Source organism: Balaenoptera acutorostrata, chromosome 13, assembly GCF_949987535.1.
Source record: "Balaenoptera acutorostrata chromosome 13, mBalAcu1.1, whole genome shotgun sequence".
Lineage (NCBI taxonomy): Eukaryota > Metazoa > Chordata > Mammalia > Artiodactyla > Balaenopteridae > Balaenoptera > Balaenoptera acutorostrata.
The window spans coordinates 66,990,748-67,003,341 of NC_080076.1; the positions used below are offsets into that span (position 1 = coordinate 66,990,748).

At 43.9% G+C, this 12,594-nt stretch overlaps 1 protein-coding gene across 1 annotated transcript in view; it reads right to left on the reverse strand.

Moving 5' to 3' along the window:
• MAPK1 (mitogen-activated protein kinase 1) overlaps positions 1-5,290 on the reverse strand; it is an 84,150-nt gene extending 78,860 nt beyond the window's left edge. Inside the window, exon 1 of the mRNA XM_057526257.1 lies at positions 4,951-5,290. Coding sequence (XP_057382240.1) covers positions 4,951-5,066 — 116 coding nt within the window. The 5' untranslated portion in view covers positions 5,067-5,290. The remainder of the gene's footprint in view (positions 1-4,950) is intronic.
• Between the last annotated feature and the right edge of the window lie 7,304 nt (positions 5,291-12,594).

Consider the following 12,594-nt stretch of genomic DNA (forward strand, 5'->3'; position numbering starts at 1 on the left):
TGAATAACCTTGTATGAAAGGTTTTTTAAAAGGCTAAAATGTAAAAAAAACAAAAACAAAAAAAACAAAAAAACGCTAAGACGTGACACAGGGCTTCCCTGGTGGCACAGTGGTTAAGAATCTGCCTGTCAATGCAGGGGACATGGGTTCGAGCCCTAGTCCAGGAAGATCCCACATGCTGCAGAGCAACTAAGCCCGTGCTCCACAACTACTGAGTATGTGTTCTAGAGAGTCCGTGCTCCGCAACAAGAGAAGCCACCGTAATGAGAAGCCCGCACACTGCAACGAAGAGTAGCCCCCGCATGCAGCAACGAAGACCCAAGGCAGCCAAAAAATAAATTTAAAAAAAATTTTTAAATTAAAAAAAATAAAACATGACACAAGCAAAAAGCAGACAACAGATATTTTCTGTTACTGAAAACACGTATTTTCTCAACCTGGGTCTTTGGTTGAGTATCACTTAGGAACCAGATTAGGATGCTCTATCACTTGCAAGCTGGGTGTCCATGGGCAAGTTAACTAACCCCTCTGTGTCTCAAATTCCCACTTAAAGTAACCACCTTGGCAGTGTGAGGATTAATTAATGTATGTTAATTAATTAATGTATGTATGTTTAAAAACCAAAATGTAACAAAAGTTCTATTAGTCTGCCATAATGACAAAAATCCTTCACAAGACAGGATATTATACCATCAGGAATGCGATCACAATGAAATTTTAGTTGGAACCATCTGGTTTTTTGTTTTTTTTTTTAAGGTCTCACATATTACTGAGCCAAAGCACTAGTGCACGAACACACAAAGAGAAAAATCATTTTCGCAATAAAACACATCCAGCTGTTCAGATAGTAGTGATGTTCTCAGAGTGACAGGGTAAGATGCAGCATAAATATGTGTGCCACCTCATGTGCAAGGCTCCTTATAGACCCAGCTTGGTTCTTCTCCAATGTCTTCTCTTGGAGTTGTATCTGATTTTATTACCAGTTTTCACTGGAATCCATTGGTGAATGGGACGATTCTGCTTTTGTTTCTTGGCCAAGAATCGCTTGATCCTGAAGTCTTGTGAGAAGGCATGGTGAGGAGCAAACTCAACCACACACAGGATGGCAGAGAAGAGAAGAGAGCCCATCTGTTAGGAGAGTTGAAAGTTAACAAATCCAACAGCTGTTCTTCCAGCTGCACGGTGCTCTCTACAGTATTTAAACCAATCCCTAATGACCACGACCGCCCTTGGCTCCTTTGATAGTGCAAACTCTGGTTCTCTGGTCTCTGACCACATTTCCTCCATCCTCTTCTGTAACTTGCCCTCTATTGACACCTAAAGTCAGACATTCCTTTGGCTCAGCTCTCACATTTTCCTCATCTTGTCCACTCTCAAGGCTTCAATTAGTGTCTCTATGGAGATGACCCCACGACCTCTCAGTCACATTTAGAAAGTGTTTCAAACTGAACTTATCCAAAATACTTATCTTAATTAGATGATCAAGCAAAGAGCATCAATTTCTCCTCTTTCATACCATTTTTTTTCCCCCTGATTCTTATACATCTCACCAGTCCTCAGCTTCCTCTTCCTCTGCCCATCTATTAAAAGCACTTGTTTGCCAGAGTTACCTCTTTGGTCTTTCTGTTCTGTCTCACTGGTTCTTAACCTTTCTGGGATAATGGACCCTTTGAAAATCTAATGAATGTTTTGGATTGTTCACTAAAAAGATAAACATACAGAACATATGCATGCAATTTCACCTAACCAATGACCTCAAATAAGAATCTGTGCTCTGGACTTCCCTGGTGGCGCAGTGGTTGGGACTCCATCTGCCAATGCAGGGGACACGGGTTCGATCCCTGGTCCGAGAAGATCCCACATGCCGTGGAGCAACTAAGCCCATGTGCCACAACTACTGAAGCCAGTGTGCCTAGAGCCCGTGCTCCGCAACAAGAGAAGCCACCGCAATGAGAAGCCCGCACACCGCAACGAACAGTAGCCCCAGCTCGCTGCAACTAGAGAAAGCCTGCACGCAGCAACGAAGACCCAACACAGCCAAAAATTAATTAATTAATTAATTAAAAAAAAAAAAAAAAGAATCTGTGCTCCTCCACCCAAGACTATCACTTACACAAATTTTCATCTCCAGATTTTACTTCCCTCTTATTTTCAAGATGCCTTCTGGATACAGCTTAAATGGCCTAAAGGCATCACAAACTTAACAAATCCAAACCAGAACTCACTATTTCTCCTTAGCAAACCTCCTCTGCCTATACGGTATTCCTTCTCTCATAACAGCACCACCATCCTCCCAGGTTCCCACGCTAGAAGCCTTGGAATTAACAGCCATGTCCATGCCACATCATCAAGCCTGGAAATCCCTCTCAAATCCAAATCCCACCTCTCTCACCTCTTACCCGTTAAGACCTCACTTATCATCCTCTGCTTCATCCCACCTTGCCATGATTAGAAGTCCACCACTCTTCTGACAAAAAACCCTGTTACTGATTCTGTCTTTATAAGGGCTCTCATCTCCATCTGCTATCTTCCACGCCCACTATACTACTTCACCTCTAGAAGGTTACAACAGCCTAGTTGATTCCCCACCTCAGTTTTTTTTCCTGTCATTTCCACCAGTGTTGGTCTGTCCTCCCCCCAAATTCCAAAACTGACCATGTGCCTGCCTCTTTTCAAAAACATTCATGCATCTCCACTGCATAAATATACAACCAAACTCAGTTTTGCCTTTAGAGTCCTCTACAAGTTTGTCACCTAAATACTTTTCCAGGATTAGATTCCACAGCTCAAACTGTCACTTTCACCCTATTATCTTTCTATCAAAATCACACTCACTCCTAAAGGCCCAATTCAAACTCCACTTTTCATCTTTATATCCTCCACTTGATGATTACGAAAGGACTTCGCAAGAAAAAGGCAAATTCCTAATGAACTGATTCAGGAAATGAAAAAAAAAAAACTTTTTTCCTGAAAATCCTTAAATCCTTCTGGAAGCATTAATTTTAAAAAAAGGTCACTATTCAAATATTAACATTTCAATCAAGAAATCCTCCATAAACCCAGCATTGTTAACCAACATTTACTAAATGCTAATAGCGTATGACGTAGATTAAATTCTTATATTAAATAAATATCATCAACCTGAAGATAAAAAGCTATAATCTGGCCCCAGATTCTAATTCCAATAATATTTGTACTCGGATCTTACTTAAAAAAAGAACATCACAGTAAGAGGACTTGATATTTCACCTGACAGAGACTGAGAAGGTCAAATAAGTCTACAGCAGTGACAGAAAATTACCAGATCTAAATCAGCTTCAGATTTAAAAGAAATAAAAAAAAACTTTCAACTGAAATGTCATAAAACTAGTTTTTTTTAGTACATATTTTAAAGGGCTGAAGGACGTGATGGGCAATTCTGAACCTCTCATAAAGAGACATGTTTACTAGCATACTTACCAGCAGGTGCAACAGAAGTGATGCTGCGGGCAGTACTTTCTCTCCGTTACATTCTAGGACCTTATTTCTTTTAGGCCTGACCTAATTTAATTCCTCTTTTGGCTCCTAAGCCTCTGAGTTCATGTTAATTTTCACAGTTGTACACTGTGAAACATTTTGCTCCTGAAGAAAATGAAAATACTCAAGATTCAATTAAAGTCTTTTTTAAAAAAATAATTTTAACTAACACTTGGCAAAACATGCCCTCTATGGTATTTCTAAAATTATGATCATTCAAATTTGAATACATTTCCGAAATAGAAATGCTTATAAGAGTAAAACACCCTAAAATTCTAAAATGATTAATAACACTATTTAAGGAAAGTGGAGTGTAATGAAAAGAGCTGCAGCAACTGAAACAGGATCTCAGTCTACAATCTCAAGTATGCCTCTTTAGTTGTATGACCTTAGGAACTGGCTTCACCTCGAAATACTTTCTCATCTGAAAGACATCACCGCGTTCCCCTCCCTCCAGCTGTTTGTTCAAATAAAATGAGATAGTGGACCTAGCACAGTACCTGCCACGAAGTGTTCAATAAATATTAGTTCGCTTCCTTCGTTCAACAGAAAAGACACACTCATGAGAAGATTTCGGTGTAAGGGAGTCTACACTTGCACAGGTCTTCACCAGCACAAAACACGACAGCTAGTTGGTTCTAATGAAAAACACGACCGTCACCCCCATTCCACAAACGTTTCGGTGAGCTGGATCGAGACGAGAGAGCCTGAATGTGATTCTGCAAGAACTCCATTAGGGCTGCACACATACTGACCACTAAAGCATTAACAGGGAAAGTCCACAGTAATTGTGCTAAAACGTCTGGATGCCTTCATGCTGGTAAGAGAGCTCACGCGGGGCAAAAGAAAAGTCAAATTAGGCCCAACTCCAAATGACTCCTTAATAAACCAAAAGAGCAATGCTGGCTTATCCTTCCTGAAACGCTAGCAGTACGGTATTAAAAACCATTTAAAGACTTCAAGATTGAAATATTCCACAACGAACACTGGTGCCACTAACGCCTTTTAGAAAGCCTGCGTAGGAGAGCCCCCCTGGCACCACGGAAGGCACTTAACGAAAGCCGTTCGCGGAAAACGCAAGCGAGCGGAGGAAAATCATATGATTATTTTGGAGCTGTGCACACACGCCGCGGCGAGCATCCGAAGGAATTCGAGGCCGCGCTGCGCGCACATTGGGGGCGGGGGCGCCTCGCTGCCGGTCCCGGGGTCCCGGCCCCGGCCTCCACCCCCCGGGCCCAGCGAGGAGCAACGCCCAGGCCCGACGGCCCGGCCCGGCCCGGCCCGAGGCCCCCAGCTCGCGGACGGCGGCGCAGCCCGGGTGGGGGCCGAGGTCGGGGGCCGGGGGTCGGGGCCGTGCCGGGGCCCGGGCGAGACCGCGGCTGCGTCCGCCAGGCCCAGGCGGGGGCGGCCGGGTGGCGGGGCGCGGACACTCACCACACCATGCCGTAGGCGCCCTCGCCGATGTACGAGAGGTTGGTGTAGCGCGGCCCCACGTCGAACACCTGCCCGCGGACCATCTCGGGGCCCGCGCCCGCCGCCGCCGCCGCCATGTTGGCTGCCGGGCCGCCGCAGCCGCCGCGCTGGGCTCGACGCTCCGCGGCCGCTGCTCGGCCCACGCCGCGCCTCCCGGGGGACCGCGCCGCCGCCGCTGCAGCCGCCGCCGCTGGCCAGGAGGGAAGAGGGAGACCGCCGCTCGGTAGACCCGAGGAGCAGCCAGCCGCTCGGACCGACTGCCTGCCTGCCTGACTGACTGACGGGCGGGCCGGCAGGCGGAGGGAGGGGCGCGCGCCGAGGAAGGCGTCGGGCGGGGCCGGGAGACGTGCGTGAGGATTGGCTCCCCGCGCCCGGGGGGCGGGGCTGCGCGGCCGGCGGAAGCAGCGCGCTCGGGGCGGGGCACTGCGGCAGCTCTGCGGGGCGCGGTCACGTGCACTCGCGGGAGGCGGACCCCTAGGCACAGGGGACGCGGAGGCTGAGCCAGTGGGCCGGTCGGGCCCAGGAAGGCAGCCGCCGCCATAGTCCACCGCGCGCCCCGGCCAGGCCTGTGCGAGTCCGCGGCCCACACGGACTTAGAGGCCTCGACACACGGACAGAAACCGGAAGGGTGACCGAGACCGAGTAAGACATTTGCATCCTGAGAAAGTGTGAAACCTAGAGGTGGAGGCCGAGAGGAGAGGCCAGGACGGGACCCGCTGATCAGACAGAGGCTCGTTCAACAAGTGTTACCCTGATCCTGTGCGTCCACTCTGCCACGAGTTACATTCCAGCAGAAGGAGATGTGGATCGATGGATGGATGGGTCGCGAGGAAGGGAGGGAGGGAGACTCGAGTTGTGATAAGTGCTATGAAGAAATATAAAGATCAGTAAGGGGTTCGGGAGTAGGGAGCCGAGACACTGAGAAAAACATTGAGATTCAGAGACTGAGACCCAGATTGGTACAGATGGACAGCATCTCAGACATAGGACGTACTGAAATAGAAACGCAAAGATAGAAACGCTGAAATCCAAAGCATCAAGATGTAGAAAATATGAGACAAACACACTGAGGCTCAGAAATAGTCACAGACACCAGAGGTTGAAAAATAAAAGTCGGAATCTTGAAGCAAGTGAATGCCAAGAATAGCTAAGACAATGAGACAGAAGATGATCTAACCACTGCTTCTGAACCGACACCCGGGCCATCTCTGGACGGGGAGTAAGGGTGGGGAACCCTGCATCCTGATCGTCCAACACTGTGATCTTGTAAGCCTGGACTTCCAGGCATCAACAACAAAGATCAACTAGACAATATCAAAGGTGAATAAGGAAAAAAAAAAATTTTAACCCTCTGGGGAAAAAAATATGTGGCACATGAGAAAAATAAAGTGCTAGAGCCAAAAATTACTCCTTTGCAATATATTTAGTCCATGAAGCAGAGCCCAGTTTCAGAAAACACCTAATTCTTACTCTCGACTAAAAGAGGACATTGCGTCTTTTAAAGAACAGGCCAAGATAAATGGAGAGTACCATGAAATAAAAACCATGATAGCCAAAGTAAAAGCAATGGTTGGAGCAGTAAAAAGCAGACTTAACAATGCAGAAGAGCAAATCAGCGGTATAGAAGAAAAAGTCAGTGATGAAATTCTTTGAGAAGAAAATGTACAGGAGAATACCACGGAGAGTCAAACTATAGGCACCCCCGGAAGAAGACAGAGCAAATCAATTAGAGACAATAACTTAAATTATAGTAAAAGAAAACTTGCCTTAGGTCTAAAAAGATCTGAGGTGGAAGTGGAAAACTGAGTGAGTTCTCTGAATCCAGAAAAATTAATAAGCAGAAACCAACTTCAAGACATAATCTGGAAAAGTTCTTAAATTTCAGGGATAAAGAACAAACACAGTATCCAATCAGAAAAAAAAAAACAAACGATTATTTATTTAAGAAGCTAAAAGCTGGTTTTCTTCAGAGTCCTCCTCTGTAATAATTAAATGCCAAAGGAAAATGGAACAAGATTGGCAGCACTCTGAGAGGGTAGGTTGTAGCCGTTCTTGCATGGTTTAATTCCCACTGATGCCTCACTTCCTCCCAGGTCTTTAGCTGTCAGAATCTGTGGTCAGCTTTTCCACCTGGACAGCTCCATGTGACATCCTACAGGGGCTTCAACTTCACATTTCCAAACTGCCAATGGTTAACTGCAGGAGTTCTGCCCTCAGACTACCAGAGAGAGTTTGAATCTTGGCTCTTCCACTTACTACCTGTATGACCTTGGCCTCAGTTTCCTCACTCTTAAAGGTCACAATAGCACCTACCTCCCTATTGTACAGAATAAATAAGACAGCATGTGTAAAGAACCTGGCATGTAGTAAATACCCAATAAATGTTATCTCATTATTATCGACCCCACGCAAACCTGTTCCTCGTCTTGTACTTGTGGATCGCATCACCACCCAGATACTCAAGCTGGAAGTTTGGGGATGATCCTTAACAACACATTTTACCTTGCTCCCAACCCCTCTTCCCATCCAACCCATCACAAATGCCTATAAATTCTATTTCTTAATATTTTGGAAATTGTTGCTGCTCAAAGTGTGGTCACCAGACCAGCAGCATCAGCATCATGTGGGGGTTTGTTCAGAAGGCAGTATCTCAGGCCCCGCCCCAGACCACTGATTCAGGGTCTGCATTTTAACAAGATTCCCCAGTGGTTCATATGGATATTAAACTTTGAAAAGCTCTGTTTTATTTGCTTTTTTTTTAGTTGAGGTATAATTGACACACAACATTGCCTGCCCTCCTCACCTGCCCTCCCCTGTGCTCCAGCCGGACCAGACAGCTCTCAGTTCTTTCCTGCCTCTCAGCCTTGTAATATGTCCTCTCTTCATTCTTCCAGTGTTTATGGACATTTTAAAGTCACTGTATTATCATGGCATGATGCATCTGGCCAATAACCTTTCTCCAGAGAACTTCTCTTGCCTAGTTCTGTGGTCACTAAGCTACCTTATGATTAGAGTTTGGCTTCACTTGTGGTTTTTGACAGGGAAAGTGCACTGACCAGGAGACAGCCCTGTTTGGGTCCTTTGGCAATTACTGTTCCCTCTAAGATGGGATTTAGATATACATCTGTCTCTGCTGAGTCAGGCTGGCGTGAGCCAGGCCCATGGGGGACAATCATCTAGCTAGACTGACAACAACAAATTTCCAGAAGCACAGAGCTGAGAGTCTGAGAACGAGGCTCTGGAACACTGTGAGACCATGCTAAGCCACTATCTAAGCCTAAGACCCTGCTTAGATGGCCAGCTGGCCACCTGGATGTCTTATTGTCTCTCTAGAGTGGTGATAGTTCACAGATCTGTAGAATCTTAGAAAACAGTAGATATCTGTTATTTTTTGTCTGCCCAGCATTGACCCCTTCTCCTTCTGGTAGCAACAATCCGGTTTTTCTTTGGTGAACTGTCCCTTTTACAGCCTTATGTGGTTTGCAGGGCTGGCCCCACCCCCAAGTCAAGAGTAAGCATGTAATCCAGGGCTCCACAATCAGAGTCACAGACGTTGGTTCAAAGGATGGGTATGAGACCTGATCCAGGCCATTGATACTCAGCCCAGACTTTTTTTAAAAAATATTTATTTATTTATTTGACTGCGCCAGGTCTTAGTTGCGGCAGGCGGAATCTTCGCTGCCATGTGTGGGAACTTTAGTTGTGGCATGCTGACTCTTAGTTGCAGCATGTGGGCTCTTAGTTGTGGCATGAGGGATCTAGTGCCCCGACTAGGGATCGAACCCGGGCCCCCTGCATTGGGAGCGCGGAGTCTTACCTGCTGGACCACCAGGGAAATCCCTCAGCCCAGACTTTTGCAGAAACAATTGGGAAAGGAGTGCTCCCCTTCTGCCAGGGGGCAAGGGCAGGGAGTATGAGTCTGGGGCCAGACATGCCACCATGTGAGAACTGCCCTCTGAGAATGAAGCTGAGATGGGGAAAGCAGGGTCCAGAGATGGAGACAGTTTCCTGATGACACAGTTCGAGGCTGTATTCAGTTGAGCCTGGACTTTACAGGTTCATGAGACAATATATTCTCTTTTTTTAACTGAAATCAATTTGAATTTGGATTCTGTCACTTGAAACCACAAGAGTTTGTGACTAATACACGACCCAACTAACTCCCTTTTCTGCAAAAATTGCTCAGAGTCATACAATAAATCACCGGGACATGAATCAGAAACTCATGAATGATGAAATGAGAGAAAAGAACTGGCAATGAGCCTTGAAACTAGCTAAAGATAGAGAGATAACTGAATAAAAACACTCAGTAGAGACCGATGCTGGTAAGTTGAAATAATTGTTGTTGCTATAGTCAAAATGCAAAAGGAAAAAAATTGAGAAAGAGGATTTTTTAAAATAGGGGGTTTTAACCTCAGATTAATGCAATCAGATAGGAAGAAAGAGGGCAGAAAAAGCAAGATACTAAGTCTTTGTTTTACGTAAAATGAGGAAAAAGGTTATTTAAAAAAATTATAGAACTTCCCTGCTGGGCCAGTGGTTAAGACTTCGCCTTCCAATGCAGGGGGTGCGGGTTTGATCCCTGGTCAGGGATCTAAGATCCCACATGCCTCACGGCCAAAACACCAAAACATAAAACAGAAGCAATACTGTAACAAATTCAATAAAGACTTTAAAAATGGTCCACATCAAAAAAAAATTATATAATTTCAGATATTTTTTCAGTGTAAAAAGCTGTATGTCTACCTTATAAATTATTACAAGAGATAAAAGGAAGAAGGTAATTCATACAGCAAAAATCAAGAGTATGTAACCAGAAGTATACTAGACACTTTCCTCACGTTGTAAATAAAAAAGAAATGGCAAGGAATCATTAAAAAACAACATCAAAATACAAGAAAATTAGACAATGGAAAGTGAAACTAAGTGTAGCAAATAAGGGAAATGTAAATAAATAATAAACACATAAATAGCTAAAATTCCTATATAAAAATATGAAAATCTCAGATCAGATCAAAGGACAAACTCTGAATATGTACTGTTGTTAGAAAAGATGTGCAAAAAATACACATAGAATAAAAAGTCATTGTGAAACCAAATGCACCAAATTACACAGCAACACAAACCAGGAAACAATCTTTAGAAATACAATACAACTAATAGAAACACAGCTATAGTAAAATATATTACACACCACTATCAGACTGTGATGTATAAAATAAACAAAAATAAGAATAAAGAAGAGTTAAACAGCAGAATAATAAGGCATAAAAACACATACTGAGTTCTACACCTACATAAAATATAAAAAGTATCCTAGGGGCTTCCCTGGTGGTGCAGTGGTTGAGAATCTGCCTGCTAATGCAGGGGACACGGGTTCGAGCCCTGGTCTGGGAAGATGCCATATGCCACGGAGCAGCTGGGCCCGTGAGCCACAATTGCTGAGCCTGCGCGTCTGGAGCCTGTGCCCCGCGACGGGAGGGGCCGCGATAGAGAAAGGCCCGCGCACCGCGATGAAGAGCGGTCCCCGCACCGCGATGAGGAGTGGCCCCCGCTTGCCGCAACTGGAGAAAGCCCTCGCACGAACCGAAGACCCAACACAGCCAAAAATAAATAAATAAATAAATAAGAAAATCCTTTAAAAAAAAAAAAAAAAGAAGTGAAAGGGAGATCAGGCATCTAGATAGTTCAAGAGCTAAGGAGGAACTGGTAGGATGTAGGGTCCAAGGATAATTAAAAAAAAAAAAAAAAAAAAAAAAAAAAAAAAAAAGTATCCTACACTGGACCATAAAACATTTTAATAAATTCAAAGAAGCATATATTGTTCAGGTCAGATGCAGTAACATACTGTGGAAAATCATGACAATAAGATGGCTACGACTGAAAATTTGGAGGGCAATTTTAGTATTAGGCTGAAGGCTGGGCTGGCCGCTGGCACCATTATTATATAACAGCACGCTGGCGCAAACAGAGCAGCTGTTATTCATCTCCTTTTCTGAGTTCCTCTTACCTGTCCATTCCTTACATTTCAGTGTCCTCTGCTTGTTAGAACCTTTCAGCTGTAGGTTCAGAAAATTGAATCACATAGGGTCAGGACCAGGAAGAGATGCGTGAGGTACATAGGGTGAAACATTTAAGGAAACACTCACTCTCGGGGTCACACAGTGCAGCATCAGCATCTGACAGCAAGCACCTCCTTAATTGCTACATCCTAGGCACTAAGTGGTGGTCCTGCCAAACCAAATTGGTATAAACAGTACGGACTCTTTCTCACCTGACAAGAATCCCACAAGTATGGCTTCTGCTCCCCTTCTCTGCCCTTCTAGCCTATTCTGTGCATTGGCATCATTCTCAGGCAGGTAGGGAGGTGGCTGCAGCAGTTCCAGACTATACATGGTGCCTCACTATTCAAAGGCAGAAAGGATGGTCTCCCCTAGTGAGTCCCCTTCTTAGGAGTGAGGAGACAACCAGACACACAGCAGCCTCCCCTCCTGCCTCATGGCAGACTGGGTCACATGCTCACCCCGTCTAATCATTATCCAGAGGAGATCAATTATGTTCAAACTGTGGAAACCCAAAGACAAAAAAAATTTTTTTAAACAGCCAGAGAGCAGTGACTCAGTATGTACAAGAGATTCTCGATAAGATGAATAGCTGATTTCTCCTCATAAATCATGGAGGCCAGAAGAGGAAGGATGGAGATGTAATATAATTTAATATTGAAAATAAGTTAGTATAATTCATAGTATTTTATATTATAATTAAAAAAAATTTTTTTTCTTTCTTTTTGGCCGTGCTGCACGGTATGTGGAACTTCCCCAACCAGGGAATGAACCCATGCTCCCTGCAGTGGAAGCGCAGAGTCTTGACCACTGGGCTACCAGGGAAGTCCAATAATTTTAAAAAATTGTTACTTAATTGAAATTGTTTATGTGTTATATTTATTTTACAATTGTTATAAATTTAAGATGTTAATTGTGATTCCCAAGGTAATTACTAAGAAAATAAAAATATACAGAAAAGGAAAGGGGAAGGGAGTTAAAATGGTATGCTACCAAAAAAAATCAACTAAATTTTTTAAAAAAGAGGCAGTAATGGGGAGATTGAAGAACAAAAAACACAAAAGACACACGGAAAACAAATAGCTAAATGACAAAAATAATCTTTCTTGACTGGCAAAAAGAAATTCCAGGGCAACATTTGTGTACCAGGTTTAGTGAGCAACCAGTCGAAAGTGGAGCAGAAAGACAGAGGTCTGTGGGATTAAGTCTCCAAGGAAAAGATGGAATTGATCAGTTATGGGTTGAATATTTGGAAAAATTATTGCTATGTGTTTGGAACCTTTGGAAGAAAACAGCTCTAGGTACTTAGAAAACTAAAAAAATTGAAGAAAGAAATAATTATTAACTCCAGATAAAATAAACGTAAGAAAAAGAAAATGTAATAATAATTTACAGCTTGAGTGAACAAAGTTTACTTACTTGGTCAATAATGTAAACACTAACTATTGATTTAACTATACACAGTGGAAAAATATATTGTGAGGATGAAAGGAGAAAAGTGGGGGTTAGAGTAGCACAGAAGAGCTAATTCCTCACTGCCAGA